Genomic DNA, 19,183 nt, shown 5'->3' with positions numbered 1-19,183 from the left:
GTGTTAATGCCGACCCATAATCTTGGGGCCAGATACATTTGAATCTAGAACTCTCCTAAAGAAGAGTGGTGAAAAGAGTTCAAACTGAGATGATTTATTTGAACACTTTAGGCTGTATCTATCCTTATGGTGTGCAACTGTGTGGAACATTGACAATTCATTCTCTTCTCCACGCCACCGCAACCACACACACACACAAATTCTGGCTTGGCTATATTTTTTTCATCAAATGCACTATTTAGTTGACTGAATTGGGCAAACCATTGACTCTAAAATAAAATTCCAAAATTCTTAGCATGATACTGAAAGCTCTTTAAGCTCCGGCCCAAGGGGCTCATGCAGGCACTTTCACCTCTTCCCATTGCCCGCTTGGGAGCCAATTCACTAACAACACCAGCCAATGTATAGTCTAAACACATATGTGGTTTCCGGCTTAGCCTCCTTCCCACCTGAAAACTCCTATTCATCCTTTAAAACCCAGCTCCTGGATCACTTCTCTGAAACCTTTCCTGTCATTCTTCAGGCTAAAAAAAATTAATCATTAGATTGTTTGAAGTTCTTTATGTTTTTTTTTTTTTTACCTTGAAGCCCATTTTGTTATTGGAACTAGGATTTCACACTGTAATTCTAATTATGTTTCTAATCTGCCTGAAACATTGGAGTGTTCAGAATTTATCTTGTAGACTAAGGGGTTCTGTGTATAAATTTGTCATGAGTTATCAGAGTATAGAGTCTTCACGAGCTGAAACAGGTTCCCAATGTACTCTGTCTCTTATAAAAATATACAAGGTTTTAATAGACAACAAAAAGATACCAATGAAAACATGGTCACCTTGTATGGACCAACTAACACTGATTCATAAAAAGGCCAAGTCTGTGCAGAAAAGTCTACAGGGGTTGCATCTCTATCTTCCAGGCAGCAGAATAAATGCAACTAAAGCTGCCTCCCTCTCTCCTCAGACCAGATGCTCCCAGATGGGGAAAGAGTAGAATTTGCAGAGTAGAAAAAGATTGAGGCATTCATATCACTTCAGTTCAGGGTTGTTTTTTGTTTTCCCCAAATTCTTTCTCGATTGCCCAAGAAGCACTTGTGTTCCTGACAAGCAATCTTCCAGTAGCTGCCAACAATTCTTGCCTATTGCACACAGTTTGGCATAACTGAAGGGATGAAGACAATCAAGCAACACTGTCCTATGGAAAACAGTTACCTTCCTGGCCTGCCTGTGTCAGCTGCCCTGTGGCAATTCTTGGCAACAGATTTGATTGGAGAAGAGGTTAAAAGACATTTGACAAGATGAAACGTTTTTCTTTATGAACACTGCATTTCCCTTATTCATACCGTGAATATTAAGAAGAGTAACTGTACATGAATTATCATGACTGATGATCTTAAGCATAATTCCCCTTGGCCAGCCTGTACCCTCTTACCTTGGTAATTGGCAGGGATGGGAGAGCTTCCGCCTCAGCTCGGACTTGGTCCAGTTTGTTTTCCGGCACAAAGAGCTCGTGGATGCCATTGATTACAGTATGGGGTACAATGTTCTGAAATGAAGCAGCATGGGGGACAATTTGAAATGAAAACTATAAAGAGAATGCTTCAGTAAGTAGATGATCTTTCCTGATCTTATTCAATTTAAAAGCAAAGAAAAGACAAGCAGGCCACCCACCTGCTCTTGCAGAAGTTCCACCACCTGCTGGACACAGTCGCTCACGGAGGACAAGTCGGTTTTAAGCACCAGCTCGGGCGTCTCGGGTTTCTCATAATCAGAATCAATGCCTGTAAATCCTGCGAAGCAGAGGGTGGAAATCACATCTGCCCCAGCAGAACCATCTTCTTAATCAATAAGACATAACACATGTCGGAATAATGTGCTAAGCTGAGAATTCAGATTATAACAGGAAAGGTCACCCAGCCATCCTGGACCGCTAGCAGTACGTGAGAAAATGAACAGCTGCATTTTCAATAGAGAAAGTCCCAAATGAGCCACAAAATCTGGCTGTCCAAGCCCCCTGCAGCTGATCAGAATGAAAAGAAGATGGGAAAACCTAGGTACACTCCTACGAACACGCTTACACGGACTCATCCATGTTAGTTTCCTGAACTTTACTGCTCATCATTGAGGTGACAGTTCTTAAAAAATATGAACCCACAGTCCTTGGAGTGTGATTAGAGTGTCGGCCCTTGGACTGAAGGGTCCTGGGTTTGATTCCAGTCAAGGGCATGTACCTCGGTTGCAGGCTCGATCCTCCGGCCCCCAGGGCCTGTGTGGGAGGAAACCAATGGATGTGTCTCTCTCACATTGATGTTTCTCTCTCTCTGTCTCTCCTCCTCTCTTCCACTTTCTCTAAAAAAAAAAAAAAAAAAATCAATGGAGAAATATCCTCAAGTGAGGATTAACAAAAAACCAACCAAACAAAAAGATTAGTTGCAATGTGGAAGCTAAAAGATAAAAATATATAAGATTAAAAAACTATTTAAAAATATGAACCCACGCTTTAATAAGCCCATGGGCATACTGAAGAAATGAGGGTGGGACAGAAGTTGTGTGTGCTATATGCAATTTTAGAAAACAGCTTCTGAAACTTCCGACAGGTTTCTGGAGACAGACCAGGAAGAATTGGTGACAGACGCAATAGGCAAAGGTGCAGCTGAGCTGGTTCTCCTACCTTTGATCTCCCCAGCTCGGGCTTTTTTGTAGAGGCCTTTGACGTCTCTGCTTTCACAAATGTTTAGTGGTGCATCTATAAATATTTCAAAGAAGGGAAGTCCTGCTAATTCATGGATTTTGCGGGCATTCTCGCGATCCTGGAAAGAAAATTTCACTTAAGAACATAAGAAGAGGTTTCCCCATGAAATTCTTCATCCGAAAACATCATGGGAAGGTAACAGTGGGGTCCGTGCCCAGCAGAGGTGGCGGGAGTCTTCTCCTTCAGAGAAAGCCCAGAAAGGTCACTCCAGCGAACATAGCTAGCTCTCTTGAGGACTTTCTGAGCACAGCCCCGGGGAAGAATCTCTGCTAAAGTTCAGGGCTGGCCACGTGGGAGCACTTCATTCAAAGGACGTGTTCCAAGTACAGAGCTTCCTATTGGAAGCTCACAGACAAGCCGGCCCTCTCCCCCTCCGCGATTTCAATGAAACACACAGAACCTGAGGCTTGGGGAGAAACTGCTGTTTCCTTTAAGCAAGCTAAGCCCTCGGAGTTTGGGGAAGAAATGAAATGATAGAGCCTTAGAGTTTTTCTTGGTTAATGTTTTCTTCCTTTTAGCTCTGGCCAAGTGTGCCTTAAAATTGTGTGTGTGGAAGGCTTTCTGTGGTCTGGTGCCCTGGCATCTGGAAATGAAGGACTTCTCTTTATCACCAATATTAAACAGAGGAAATGCGGAAGCAAGTGAGGGGAGCAAGGAACGGGGGTGGGGGGTTGGGGAGGAGGATGGGAAGTTGAACATTCCTCCAGACCCTCCCCTCTCCCAACTCCTGTTCCTGGCAGTGTGTGGGAACCAAATCAGTTTACCTTTGTGAAAGGAGAAATGAAGCTGGTAATGCAGACCAGACCGGCGTCGGCAAACAGCTTGGCTACCTCGGCAATCCGGCGGATATTTTCCTCTCTGTCTCCCGCGGAGAATCCAAGGTTTTTGTTAAGGCCATGACGGACGTTGTCCCCATCGAGGGAGTAGCAGGGGATGGCGTGGGAGACCAGGTACTCCTCCAGAGCAAAACTGATGGTCGTCTTCCCAGCACCCGAGAGACCTGTTCAGAGCAGGCAAGACAAGACAGGCATTGACCCTGATTGTTCAAGATGACAAATTGGAACCTGATCCTAATCGTGACCTGATCCTAACTTTTACCTACTTTAAGTGTAAATTATACCCTTATTGCAATCATTTGACTGACCTCAAATCAAAACCCTTAAAATATAGAAAAAGTCTAGTTTGCTACAAGTCCAATACTTGCAGCATTTCTTTCAAATCTTGAGATGACTATTTGTCCCTTATTAGGACAATAGCCTCTCAAAGCCAGGGAGGTTCATACATGGGGAGACCTTGTGGGGGCTGCATTTGGTTCTTGCTATGTTCTGCTTGGCCGGCAGAGTGTTTTAAAAATTAGAAAGTTGCACATAAAAATCCAGATTTGAGCTTCTCTTGATAAAAACAAGCAGACAAAAAACCAAGATCTGGTGAGAGTGTTCTCACAGCCTCTTTTGACAGCAATCAGCTAGAGTGGAGGGGACAGCCAGCCCTCGGAGGCTGGGAGGCCACCTCCCTTGTCCATGCCCCTAAACAAGCATTTGACCACAGAGCCCATATACTGTCCTTTATTTTAAAAAACTTTTTCGCTGATGACTCTTGAAACATCAAGGGTGGGAAGCGTCCTGAACGAGGCTGTGTATGTACTGAGAGCTCTCATACACCTTTGGCTGTTTGGAGTCTTTACATGAGAACAGTTACCATGTACCTTTCACCACGGTTTCAAAGCACAATGGCTGGAAACACACTTTATCATTTCAATATGAAGGAAAACATAAGGAGAAAGGGAATTATATAAGTAATTTGAAAATAACTTAAAATCCTGGAAAAGTAGCACTTTACACATTCAATAATCCTACAGATCTTGGAATCTGAAGAATATTCCACTGTGCAAAGCTACCGTCAGACAGTACTCGGGCGTGGAAGAGGAAAAGTTAGGGGCAAAGAGAAGAAGGTCAAGAGGTCACTACAAAGGCAGAGGGTGGAAAGAAGGAAAAGACAAAAAGTACAAGAAAAGCAGAGACGAAAGACAAAGAGCAAAGGAGACTTGATAAGAAAGGTACTACATGGCCCTAGCTGGTGTGGCTCAGTGGATAGAGTGTTGGCCTGCAGACAGAAGGGTCCTGAGTTTGATTCCGGTCAAGGGCACATGCCCAGGTTGCAGGCTCAATCCCCCATAGGGGGCATGCAGGAGGAAGCCAATCAATGATTCTCTCTCATCATTGATGTTTCTATCACTCTCTCCCTCTCCTTTCTGCTCTGAAATCAATAAAATATATTTTTTAAAAAAGAAAGGTATTACATGAAAGGTAAACATATAATTTTCATATTTTAGTTATGGTTTATCATGCACCTGGCCTTGAGATAGGATCATTAGTACAAGTGGCTATCTGAAGAATGTGTTGGCAATCTCTACAAATCACTGCTGACGACATTGTCTATTATGTAACTTTGTCTGTTATGTAACTTATTGACTATTAGAATTTGTCTGGTTGTAGGGTAGGAGAAATGGAATTCCTGAATCTCTGGTATGCTCTCTCCCAGCAGAAAATGAGAGAAATAATAGAACTTTCCTTTGATTTTGTTTCAGCTCTCAGGAAACTAAGAGCTAAAATCACAGTAACAGTATTTTTTTTAACAACTGAATTTATTATAGAATGTGGATATTAATACATCAAGTAAGTGGTATTACTCTCATTTTTATAAGAGTAGGTCATTCATTCAAGTAAAGTATCTTGTCTTTGCCACTTTTATTGTAGAGCCATATCACAATTTATATCAGAAAGTAGATTCTTCATGTACCCTATTTCAAAGAACAATGTTTTTTCCTGTGGAACTAGCATGGGTCTTGCTAAATGAATCTTTTTATATCATCACCAGGTTTATCCAGTTGATTGGACTGATTCCAAACTTCTACTCTAAAGTGAGATTAACGTTGTATTTAACTTTCCGAATCATCTGCTCAACTACCATTCTGTCATTTCAAATCAAGGCTCAAAAATGGATGGCCTGGAAAAAGAAGTGAGCAATTTGAATCATGAACTTGACTTGCATTTCTTTCAAACCTTGAGATAACTATTTGTCCCCAAGAAAAAGTAATGTATTAGGTCAATAATATTAACTTTTTTTTTTTTTTAGCTATCATTATTCTTTTTAAGACATTTTAAAGCAGGACTGATTGGGGAGTTGGGGCGCCGCCCCCTGTCATGCACAGAGCAGGGCGGATCAGGAGGTTGCGATGCCACCCTCAGTCACGCTCAGGGTAGGGCCGATTGGGAGGTTCGGGCATCTCCCCCGTCACACTCAAGGCAGGGTCGATGGGGAGGTTGCGGCGCCACCGCCTCTCACACACAGAGCAGGGCCAATCAGGGGGTTGGGGCGCTGGCCCCTGTCACTCACAGAGCAGGGGGGTTGGGGCTCCGTACCCTGTCACGCACAGAGAAGGGCCCATCAGGGGGTTGGGGAGCTCCCCCCCTCACGCACAGAGTAGGGCTGATAGGGTAGTTGGGGCACTGCCCCGTCACACACAGAGCAGGGTGGATCAGGGGGTTGGGGCCCCGCACCCTGCCATACTCAGGGCAGGGCCGATGGGGAGGTTATGGCTCTACCCCGTCACACACAGAGCAGGGCCCATCGGGGGGGGGGGGGCGGTTGGGGCGCCGCACCCTGTCATACACAGAGCAGGGCCGATCAGGGGGTTGGGGCGCTGCCCCCTTTCACGCTGATCCAGGTGCTGGGAGGACTCGCGGCTCCGCTGATCCTGGTGCTGGGAGGCATATTACCCTTTTACTATATAGAATAGAGGCCTGGTGCATGGGTGGGGGCCGGCTGGTTTGCCCTGAAGGGTGTCCTGGATCAGGGTGGGGGTCCCCATTGGGGTGCCTGGCCAACCTGGATGAGGGGCTGATGGCTGTTTGCAGCTGGTCACACACCCTTCAGGGTGGGGGTCCCCACTGGGGTGTCTGGCCAGTCTGGGTGAGGGGCTGAGGGCTGTTTTCAGGCTGGTGGGTAACTGAAGCTCCCAACCGCTCCTTTTTTTCTTTTTTCTTTTTTTATTCTGGGCCAGCTTTAGCTCTGAGGCTTGGCTCCAGCTCTTAGGCCTCAACTGCTGAAAGCAGGTATCTGGTTTGTTTGGGTTCTATAATCAAAACACTGTTTCAACTCCAGCTCTGAGATCCCGGCAGGCTGAAAGTAGGTTTCTGGGGTTTTGTTTAGCTTCTATATTTGTAACAATGTTTCAAACTGCAAGCTCAGAGGCCGGCAGCGGCAGGCGGGGAACGTTGGAGTCCTCTGTCACTGAAGCAAGCAAGCCTCATGTTCGCTTCAAGCTGCCTGGCTGCCGGCCGCCATCTTGGCTGGCAGTTAATTTGCATATTGCCCTGATTAGCCAATGGGAAGGGTAGCGGAGGTACGGCTAATTACCATGTTTCTCTTTTATTAGATAGGATATATATCAACACGGCATACCTGTCAGCCACACGGTACATCCTCGGAATCCGCCCCTTGTTCCAACTACCTGCCCTCTCTTATTCCTGCTCACATGGTGGGCCTGATAGATGACATTGGTGGATTTGTGCTGGTTCTCCTACAAAGAAAGACAAGATCAAGTACAATAGTTAATAAGCTAATAAACATAATATGTATAAATATAATAAAGTAACAGATTACATTAATAGTCTTCCCCAAAGGAAACTCCTCTTTTATCACTGGCATACAGAGCACATTAATTAATTCTACTACAGACACAGCCTTTAGAATACACATCATGACTCTTTGAAAGTACAATTTGAATGAGATAATTATTGATACAATGTAAAAGTTCTGGTTCCATGACATTTTAAAATGTAGTTTTTGCCCCGGCCGGTGTTGCTCAGTGGTTGTGGCGTCATCCTGTGCACCACAGGGTTTCGGGTTCAATCCCTGGTCAGGGCATGTGGGTGAGGCAGCCGATCAATGTTTCTCTCTCACATCAGTGTGCCTCTCTCTCTCTCTCTCTCTCTCTCTCTCTCTCTCTCTCTCTCTTTCTCCCTCCCCCCCTCCCTCTCCCCCTCTTCCTTCCTCTTTCTCTAGAATCAATGAAAAACAGATCCTCGGGTGAGGATTGAAAAAAAATACATACAATGTGCAGTTTTTTGGTGAAAAGAAATTTTAATGATGGGATCCAAAGACGGTGGGGTAGAAGGAACCCATAACGGTGGTTAAGTAAAAAGGTTGGGAACTACCCACATGTATTTTTGGTGTGGAATTGAATTTCTTATGACGTGTAATCTAAGTTGCTTAACTATAAAAATCTATGGAGCCTTTTAAACACCACACATGTACACCCATCAGAGCTAAAAAAAAAAAAAAAAGCAAGCACCAATATTCTTTGAGCAAGACCCAGAGAAGCTTAGAAAACTCTGGGCCACATAAGGGCAACTATTAAATTCTGGAGCACATTAAATCACCTCTTTGTGCCACCTCCTTGGGGAAAAACAAAGAAGGATACGAATAGGACGATTTGGAGGCTACTTGAGATAAAGGATGTGAACATGCCCTTACCGGCAGCGTCCTCTATAAATGTGGATGCTGCTGCTCATCCTCAGTGTATACCCACCCCTAACAGGAAAGGCGGGAGCCAGCTCGACAAGGACCAGGAAAATCGCTTCAAGACCAAAGGGAGGGAGCCCCCTGCTGGCCTTGGGCAGTGCAACCAGTGGGGGCAGGCCTGCTGGCGAGGCACAGAGCCCCCAGCAAAGGGGCCAGTCAGGCAGGGAATGGGCAGTCAGAGGGAGCCAGGAGGAAGATGCTAAAAGCGGTGATCAGCTGGGTTGTCTGAAACCCTACCCGGCTAGATGCTCGGATCACCCGTCAAGCAAGCCTGGTGAGAACCCAGGATGTGGAAGAGGCGGGATATAGTCCAGAATGCAGCAGGTCAGACAGCAGTGGCTTTCACTTGTGGGTTCATAAATGGGGACAAATTAGTCTAGTCCATGAGACATTCTAGCAGTATTTCCCCTGGCGAGCAAATCCCCTGAAGGTATCTGAGTCTTCTGTGCCAAGTGTACTTTATAGCTTAAGGACATGAATGTCTTTTTCTCTAGTTGCTTGTTAATCACTACCATTAAATTCAAGAACATTGAGTCTGGATATCAGGCCCAAGAGCCAGTTCACCTGTTCATTTACTGATTCTTTCAGTAGATTTTTATGTAAATGAGCTCTAACAAGAAAAAATTCCGAGATGTCCTAAATTAAATTATAGCAGGTCAGAGGATGGGAGGAAGAAGTAAGAGATTAATCAGTTAAGAGCCTCAGGCCAAAATCAACAAAAGACGGCTTACGTTCCTGTTTATATGTTGAAATTTTGAATCAACTTCCAGGATGCTATCTAAAAAAAAGGCCAACTACCCTAGCCGGTTTGGCTAAGTGGATAGAGCGTTAGGCCGAGGACTGAAGGGTCCCCGGTTCAAATCCAGTCACGTACATCAGTTGCAGTTCGATTCCGGGCCATGGTCAGGACATGTGTGGGAGGCAACCAATCGATGTGCCTCTCCCTTCCACTCTCTCTAAAAATCAATGGGAAAATACCCTCAGGTGAGGATTAACAAAAAATAAAAATAAAAAAAATTTAAAAAGGCCAATTGCCAGCTGCCACCACATCCTGTTTATGTATGAACTTTCCCACAACCAATTGCCCATAACCAATCCCGAAGTAGGAACGATTTCTTCCTTAGGGACCATGCACCTCCCCTGGAACTGCCCGCACTTCACCTTTTCCCACCCTCCTGCAGCCGATGTAAATTCTTTCAAAACAATTTACAGCTTTCATCCCCAGACCCAGTGTATAAAAGAGCCCGTCAACGCCAGGACAGAGGGCATGCTCATCTTCTCCATCTAACCCTGCTGCTGGTGGTTTCCCGCCATCGCCAACCTTTCGGACCTCACGGACCACCGGCTGGCGCCGGCTGGTTAGACAGTATGTCCTGGGCCCTGGTCCTTTTTCTGGCTAGCATATGGCTCCATAAACTCTTTCTTTCTGAAAAGCTTTCAGCCTCGAAGCTACAACTATAGGTACTGGGAATATGGTACTGTACTAAACAGAGCAGAGTCCCTGGCATCATTTTGGGGGCAAATACAGCTAAGAAGAAAAGTAACAGGGACCCCACTCCCGGGAGGAGGGGGAGGGTCTCATACATATATCTGTATACTATGTGGAGATATAGAAACACCTACAACTCAATTATATAAAGACAACCCCATCTTTAACATGTAAGCAGCCAGCCTGTTTTGTCTTCCGGCCGGAAAGTATAGTGTCAGTCACCGGTGACTGACTGGGCGCTTAACGTGTGAAAATGGGCAAAAGATCTGAACAACCACTTCTCAAGGGAAGACCCACAAATGGTCAGCAGCACAGGAAGAAGCACTCAGAGTTATTAGTCACGAGAGGAATGCAAATTAAAACCCAAATGGGATGTGACTACTACCATCTAATGGCAGCAAGTGTTCTCAGATGCTGACAGCGGAGGTAAAATGGCCCACGTCTCAGGAAAAAATCTAAATCTGGTCGTTTCTTATAAAACGAAGTATCTACCAGCCCCATGACTCAGTCATTTCATAGATATTTACTCAAGAGAAATGAAACCATGTATCCTCAAAAAGACTTGTACAAGAATATTCTCAGCAACTTCATTTGGACAAAAACGGGAAATAACCAAGTATCCATCAATAGGAAAAACAGATAACAAACACAAAATCCACAGGGGGAAAACCAAGAAAAAACTTAGAAAAACCCCAAACTGTAGAATACTTTTATAACGGAACACTACTCGGCAATAAAAAGGAAAGGACTGCTGATACATGTGACGTGAATGATAAATGAAAACATTATGCTGAGTTGAAGAAGTCTTACACACAAAAGAACTACATGTGATTCCATTCATATGAAGTCCCCAAATAGGAAAACTAGTGTACTAACTCAGAACAGCCGTTGCTTCGGGGTGGCAATGTTGTATGTCTTGACAAGGGTTTGTACCCAGGTGTTTGCACTCTTGATGGAACTCACTGAATGTACACACAAGATGGGTATTTCATTATATGTAAATTTTGCCACATGCAAAAACAAAACCGCAGAGAGCCATTTAAAAAAGTAGGCAAGCCAGAAAATATATAAGATTCAGATGGTGGAGTTATATTGTTCAGCATTGTTGCCTTTATGGAAAAGGGCTCTGATCCCAGTCATAGCATATTGGACTTAAGAGGCTGCTGCCCACCTGTGCACATGAATGCCCACCAGAGCTTAATTTGTCCACAGAGATGTGTTCGCGCTCTCTCTCTCTCTCTCTCTCTCTTTCTCTCGGCTGTTTCTTCTCCCTATAGGGAGAGGTCCAGAATAAACTCCAGGCTTTCTTGGTCTTCTGTGGAAACGTTGCTATGATCTTGTTAAATTGCCTCCCAAACAACTGCTTGGTTTTCAACAACAGTTCAGAAATCACCAGAAAGAACTACTCTAAAAGTGTTTAACAGTTAATCTCAGAACATTTGCTTTTTATTAGCTGAATCTTTTTTTTTTTTTAATCCTTGCCCAAGAAAATGTTTCTATTGATTTTTAGAGCGAGAGAAAGAGGAAGGGGAAAGAGAGAGAAAGAGAGAGAGAGAGAGAGAGACATCATTGTGGCAGAGAAACATCAACTGGTTGCCTCCTGCATGTGCCCCGACCTACACTCACAACCCAGGCGTGTACCTGACCGGGAATCAAAGCCACAACCTTTTGGTACACCGGATGATGTCCAACCTGCTGAGCCGCACTGGCCAGGGCTATTAGCAGAATCTTAATCGTGGGTATTTGCACAGATTTTCTGTCACTTCTGTAATGTTTAAACAAACAAACGAAGTTTTTCAGATGGCCAAGTATGGGGCTTTTTTTGGTTTAGGAAGATATTTTATCTCAAATTTACCCCTGATTTTCTTCAACAAGCAAACAAATAAAATAGAAGCAGATGTTTTGAATGATATTTAAACTGCAAAGGGACCGGGCAGCTGAAAACTTTTCTTTGCTGAAACCTTTACTTCCTTCTAAAGAGCACATGGTGTTCTAAGCTTTGGGAGGAAAGTGACTGTCAGAAAAAGGATTTCTCCATGGAAAACAAAACACAGGGTAAAGAAAGTCCCTGCCTCCCTGAGTGCAGAAACAGCACACAGACATCCCTGGCACCTCGTCTAACAGTGTCACTTAGCAAGAAGTGGTCCAGAAACCATAAAGTTGATGGTATACTTCCATTCCACGTCCCCAAGAACAATTTTGCAAAAATCCCTACCTTTCTTCCAGCTCACTGGCCCAGGAAAACTCACTGCACATGCATAGCAGTAGGATGAGTATGAGCTTTGTAGTCAAGCAAACCTGAGTTTAAAATCTGCTTTGCAGCCTACCTGCTCTGTGACCCTGAGCAAATATTTAACACAAGAGGCCCGATGCATGACACTTGTGCAGGATGGGGGTGGGGTTCCACAGCCCGGCCTGCACCCTCCCGCAATCCGGGACCACTGGCTCCTAACAACTTGCTTGCCTGCCTACCTCATCACCCCCAACCACTCTGCCTGCCCGATAGCCCCCAACCACTCTGCTTGCCTGCCTGATCACCCCTAACTGCTCGCCTGCCTGCCTGCCTGATCTCCCCTAACCACCTCTGCTTCGGCCCCTGCCACTGTGGCTTCATCTGGAAGGACATTCGGCTGTCCAGTCAATTAGCACATTACGCGTTTATTATTATAGATTGCTGAACTTCTTGTTTCCTGCTCTGTAAAATGGGGCTGTGGATGAAAAAGGGGCCACATGCTAACTGGGACGAGCTCAGAGGAGGCCTGCATGTTGGGCCCTACAAACTCAGAGACCACAAGTAACCACAGGATATTCTAAACATAAGAATTCCTAATTAGAAGTGAGTCATGGCAGGTAGTCACATCCTAGGCCTGGAGGTTCCTTGACAAAGGCCAACCTTTACCTTAGGTAAGCCTGTCTAATGTCTTTTTGCAACTAGGATGACATACCTTTGAAATGTCAGAGTAGCCCTGGCCGGTGTTGCTTGGTAGTTAGAGTGATGGCCCACACACCTAAGGGTTGTGGGTTCATATGCCGGTCAAGGGCATGTACCTGGGTTACAGGTTCCATCCCTGGCCTCAAGGAGCTTGTGCAGGGTGGGAGGCAACCAGTCCATGTGTCTCTCTCATATCCATGTTTCTCTCTCTCTCTCCCTCCCTCCCTTCCACTTTCTCTAAAAATCAATGGAAAAAATATCCTCCCGTGAGGATTAACAACAACAATAAAATGTCAGAGCAATGCCCCTACCACCCCCCCCCAACACACATCACACACACACACACACACACACACTGCTCAGGGCACACTCACCTCACCAGAACAAACTCCTCATTGTTATCTTGTTCCCTGAGTACCATCCCTATGTGCTGCAAATGTTCACTGTTAATTATTCTACACCCACCAATGTAAAAGAAGTATATGTGTCTCTCCATTTTACTTTTTATCCAATCTCAGGGATTTGCCTGTTTTTCTTTCTCCTGCCTCCCTGATCTACCACCAGTGAATTTCATGCAACCTCCTTTTGTCTCCTCCTTTGATTTTAATGTATACAATAAGCTGCAAAACTGCCATTCTCCGGAGCATTTTCTCAATCCTGACAATTATCGTCAGTTTAGCTCATAAATTTTTTACAGGTTTGGATGTTTCTTACGTCGACAGGGCTAAGAATAGTTTCCTCACAGGGTTGCTGTTAGGATGAAGTGAAATGATCTATATAAAGTATCAAAGAAAATATAAGACACACAGTAAGATGTTGAATCTGATGAGGCCCAGGCAGCATTTGATCTACTCTAGAGAAATCACGGTAATTTGAGATCTAAGCTGCTCAGATTTAGAAATGTTCTAGGAATGTGGGTCCACTCTAAGGCAAGTTTGGGGAGGTGGGCTCATGATCAATCAGACAATGTATAGGATAGCATTTGGTATGGGTGACAATTCACACACACACACACACACACACACACACATTGTTGTGGTTGCTACTCCAATTATCATTATCTTTTTAAAAAAATATATTTTTATTGATTTCAGAGAGGAAGGGAGAGGGAGAGAGAGAGATAGAAACATCAATGATGAGACAGAATTATTGATCGGCTGACTCCTGCATATGCCCTGACTGGGAATCAAACCTCCTGATTCATAGGTTGGCGCTCAACCACTGAGCCACGCTGGGCCAGCCGGATTATCATTATCTTTGGCCCAAAGCCAGCCAGTATGTATGTGCATCTCAGATGCACTAGTATGAAGCCTCTTCATTCTACCCCAAACTTACTGCCCTCCTGCTGTCTCAATCATAACCCTGAGTTACCAGTTCTCGGATGGCCTTTCCCCAGGTGAGGATCAAGAGCTATTAGAGTTGAGACCTCAGCACACAACCCAGGGTGGCAGTGTCTCTCGGCCAGGCCCACCCCTTCCCCATGAGTGATGCAGACAGGGGGAGAGCTGGAGGAGCTTCTGGAACTCAGGATGGGGGAGGCCTCGTCAGGGTAGACACCCTGGACTTGATTTTGCATGACTAGAAGAAAAGAATCGACATGGAAAAAAAAACTTCAGATGATTTCATGGCGGGGTGGGGCATCTCCAGAGCCAAATGCCAAATGTGAGCATATGTCACAGTGAGCAGTATTATGAAAAAGAGGAAACTGGAAGCCGGAAACCATGTGTCAGGCTATGAGTCTCCCAATGCTCCAAGTTTGTGTGTGTGTGTGTTTTACATGCGTATAATGTCTTCAATAAAAAATGAACAAACAGATTTGAATTTACACTCTCCTGGCTCCTATGCAAACAAATCCTCTTCCTTATTTATAACTCCACTCTGTCCCCTTTGAACTTGCCCTTACTGCTGTTGGACTGTGGTTTTATTGCTCTCTTGCTATTAAAAGTGTTCCAAACCTCCATGGCCCCAGTGTGCAGTCTGAAGATTCATGGAAAGATTCATTTTCAGAAAGCAGCAACTTCAATAATTGCTCTCTCGGTCTCTTAGTAGAAGCTCCACTTTCACATGCATTATCTTTTTTTTTTTCTATTTTCTATTTTTTCCCCCCCATAACTCCCCTCCTCCCAGTTCCCGCCCCACCCTCCGCCCTCACTCCCCACCCACTGTCCTCATCCATAGGTGCACGATTTTTGTCCAGTCTCTTCCCACATCTCCCACACCCCTTTCCCCCTCAAGAATAGTCAGTCCATACATGCATTATCTTGCCTATTGCTCAAAGCCTGGGAGCTAAGGAGGCTGGGCATTGTGACCCATTTACAGATCCGAAGGCTACTGGCTGAAGTCCCACACTTGGAAGGTGCAGGACATGGAGCCAGGGTTCCTGACTTAAGTGCTGGTCTTACTCCTGCCTGGGCACAGCTCCTGGCCTCCAACCCCAGCTGGTGACCTATGTCACAGCTTCCTCATTGTGTACTGAATGAAATCATGTATATGAAATGCAAACCAAAATAAAAGTGTAAAAAATGCATAAAAATGTAAACCAAAAATCATTATCCATTTTCATTAACATGAGTAGCTTACAATGATCAATCTTTTTTTATATTTCTTTCCTTTCAGAGTATTTCCTTGGGTATATAACCCTAAGTGAAATAATTGAGCATTAAAAGTTATAAACTATTTAAAAGATCTCATTATGTATCTCTAGTTCATTTTCCAAGTTACCAAGCTATGCCAATCAAAATGCCTATCAATTAAATAGACTATGGCACACTCATATGACAAATATGCACATCTATATTTATTGACCTAAAAATATATCATGATATATACCCCAACGAGAAAACAGGTAACAGAGTAAATTAATGTTAATTCCATTTTAAAAACATATGTGTTTATATGTACAAAGATATGTATTTATATCTATAAGGCTACAAAGATATGTATAAGACAATTATTTTTCTTCTTGTCTCTATATTCTGATTTTTCTATATTAACTTGGAAATAAATATATTTTTTTAAATATCAAGAATTTCTCAACCAGAAAAGTGAGGCCAAAAGGTTTGATGCTCAAAGGGTAACAGATGTGTGAACATAAGCGAGTCGTGAGGTAAATTACAACCAACAGAACAATAACCAGACTATACAAACAAATTAAAAAACTATTAACCCTGATATCTTGAGAATAAATCTTTGAGACTACTAGTTCCTCTATACTACATCATGGAGTACAGGAAACGCTAGCGAACAACCTTTAAAGTACAGCCCCTGTCACTTGAGCACAGCGGTTGCTGTTTTGGCATTTAGTTATCTCATGCAGAGAAAAATTGCCCGTGGAGAAGCTACTGTGGCTTTTGGAAGTAGATATCACAAACCTGGGAACCTCTGTTCACTCTCCCATATATTCTATTTAGGAAGCTATTCTGAGTCAGCTGGTGTCACCGCTGTCTTAACGATCTTAGTAAAATCTGTAAATAGCCAAACAGCAGGAAGGGCACCGTACTCAACTTTAATTCAATCACTACCCACTGGACATTTAAGGTTCAACTCCAATCCTGTGGTTATTCCTTTTCCTGTATCCCAATGTTGAAGAAGTGTCACTTCGGTTAAAAGTTATGCTAACCACACCTCCCTAAAAATTGCCAGCTTCAAGGATGTACTTTGGCTAAACTACTCTTGAGTTATAAGGAAAATAACCATACCAAGTAGCCAGTAACAAAATACCAGTTGTGAGAATTGAAACAAATGAGTTGGCAAATTTCTGAAAAGAGCAAATTAAATAGTTTGTCAAAACCAGTTATGACCCAAATCTGGAATTTATAAATTAAATGTGATATCATGAAAAAAGTTTTAGGATGGATGTAAAATTTCTTTAAGACTAAAAATGAGCATTTTCACCCATTCCTACCACAGAAAGATTTATTAAATAGGCTAAAACTGTAAATAAGAAAATAATTCAAGTTGATCTGACTTCTGGAAGTCACCACTACAAAATAAATTACAGACTGATGTCACATGGACAAGAATTTGAATGCTGTGAAAAAATGACAACCAAAAAATACCAGGGAGGGACATAGTTAAGGCATCTTTAAAAATTCCACAAGGCTTTGCTTATTAAAATATTTTATAGTATTTGTTTTTCAAAGCATCTGAAAGACGTGCAAATTGTTGAAAAATCTTGGATGGCAAATTCAGATAGTTTGCACGCATCATTCCAATGTTTGCCATGGAAAATAAATAAGTCCCTCTCCTCGGATTGGGTCCTCTAGGTTCCATGCTGTAGAGCAGGATGGTGGGAGATTTCAACACACCATTCAGAACTGTGTTCAATTAAAAAATGTATGAATTGCTCGGCTGGTGTGACTCAGTGGTTGAGCGTCAACCAATGAACCTGGAGGTCACAGTTCAGTTCCCAGTCGGGGAATTTTCAGACTGTGGTAACTGAAGCCACGAAAGCACTCACAGCGACATTTCACTCCTCGGACCCTCCTGATGCCAATGAGCAGCTTCTAAGCTCTGGCCTTGGCTTGTCTTCTTGCCCATGGTTTGGAGTCTCCTGGCTGCACCGTCCTCTGCTAGGTACATTTCCCCCTGGCCTGGCTTTTTGGACCTGATTCCTGAGCACAGTTCCCCATGAACTCTGCTCTGGATTGTAAAGCATCTGTCAAATGTTATCTCCCCCTTGACTCAGAACTCTGTCAATGATCTCCAGTTTTATCACTTCTTCTTCCCATCGACAATCAGATTACTTTTATATTCAAAACTTTCAGTGACTTCCTATTAACTACAGAATAAAGTCCGAACTCTTAGGATATCCTTAAACAACCTCTGGTCCTCATCAGCACATAGGCTTTAGTATCAGTACTCAGTAAAATGGCATATTCCCAACTTCGTTTACAGGCGCCTTTGTGTTATGTGCTAAAGTCTTCTCAAAGGGAGACCTGCTGCATCCCAAGTCTTCCCTCAGATGCCACTACAGAATACAGCCGAGGCAGTCCGAGCATGAAAATAAACAGCTCCCATTCACAAGGGCATTTGTACACTGTTCTCTGAACTCTGCATCAAGGAACTATGTATATAACAATTTGTGGTTATAGTTTCTAATATGAGTTCCCCATATTTTTGGGAGAATCAATTAAGCTGATGTGACCCAATGCATTTCAATTAGTGCTGAAATCCAGGTCAGTGTTTATTTTTTAAACCGGCCACTTATATAATACACTGCTTGAATAAGTTACTAATGAGCCACATACTCTCGGAGCACATCGTCACATGAATTATCCCATGGCCTTTTCCTTCACAAATATGACATAAATGATCCAAAGAGAGTCAACTAACATGTACAGCATTGTGAACGAAGAGTCCTTCAGCTCGGAAGAGTCTGAAATCACCATTCTGAAATGTTTACATCAAAAAGCTGGCACATGTGAACATTGCTTACTTCCTGTTCTAGCACAACCAAATTAAAATGTATCTGCCTACGCTCCGTGCACACTGAGACATTTTCCTAAAGCAAGAAAGGGCACTAAACCCATCATGCTCTGGAATACACAGGTTCATAGCACTTCTGTGTGGGCATTCCTGCCCAGTTCAAAGACCGCCTTCTATGTGTAATATTTTGGTGATTCAATTAGGAGAAGTGAAGAAATGAAAATGGGAGGAGCAGGTACAGCGTCCCATTCAATCAAAAGTGGCCCCAGAGAGGCTTCTACCTCTGTGAGGAGGAACAAAGTCAAAGGTATTTGTGAAAGAGCCAGATTAACACCTTTCTCGAGACTCGTCATTATTATTGGGAGTAGAAAATTCTAATTCATTGCAATATTACTTCTATGCCCACCATAGGTTCAAACAGAGTTAAGTAAATTAATTGCACGTAAAGTATTAAAACAGTGCCTTTAGATGTCAAGGCTCTCATACTTCGTCCTCTAGCACCCATCTGCTTTCCCCCTGAACACACTCTAGTGACTCTCATCTGCTCCCAAGGTTTGTCTACCATCAATATGTTGTGGGTTGCCAAATCTTTATCTTCAGCTATCCAAATGCCGAGCACATATGGTCCCCCAGAGCCCCTGAAAATCAGCATGATCAGAACAGAACTCACCTTGCCATCAGCCCTTGCTCCTCTTCCAATATTCCTCATCACTTGCAATGGCTCATACTTCTCTCCATTATCTAAAATAGGAGTCATCCTACTGCCCCTCCCTCATTTAAAAAGAAAAGTCAATCACCAAGTCCTATCAATTTTAGCTAAGAAACACCTCTCAAACCATCCCACTATTGCTAATTGCTCATGAGCACTTCCGTGACAGTCTTCAAATTGGACTCCGCTTGTCTCTCTTCCCAGCGGGCCATTCTCCCCTTTGCCAACATAGTCAAAATCTTCTGCTTAAAATCCATGTGGCTCTGTAAAGTCCACAGACCTCATGTTGGGG

The 19,183-nt window shown here is 43.7% G+C and overlaps 1 protein-coding gene across 1 annotated transcript in view; it reads right to left on the bottom strand.

Annotated features, from left to right (window-relative positions):
- The window catches only part of PAPSS2 (3'-phosphoadenosine 5'-phosphosulfate synthase 2), a gene marked incomplete at its 5' end in the record, with an annotated part of 43,854 nt that extends 24,915 nt beyond the window's left edge, over positions 1-18,939 (bottom strand). Inside the window, 6 exons of the mRNA XM_081105218.1 lie at positions 1,429-1,542; positions 1,668-1,786; positions 2,668-2,806; positions 3,513-3,748; positions 7,213-7,330; positions 18,853-18,939. Coding sequence (XP_080961344.1) covers positions 1,429-1,542; positions 1,668-1,786; positions 2,668-2,806; positions 3,513-3,748; positions 7,213-7,330; positions 18,853-18,939 — 813 coding nt within the window. The remainder of the gene's footprint in view (positions 1-1,428; positions 1,543-1,667; positions 1,787-2,667; positions 2,807-3,512; positions 3,749-7,212; positions 7,331-18,852) is intronic.
- Positions 18,940-19,183: the final 244 nt, after the last annotated feature.

This window comes from Myotis nattereri (genome assembly GCF_964212035.1).
Source record: "Myotis nattereri genome assembly, chromosome: 13".
Lineage (NCBI taxonomy): Eukaryota > Metazoa > Chordata > Mammalia > Chiroptera > Vespertilionidae > Myotis > Myotis nattereri.
This window is presented reverse-complemented; position numbering and strand designations above follow the sequence as displayed.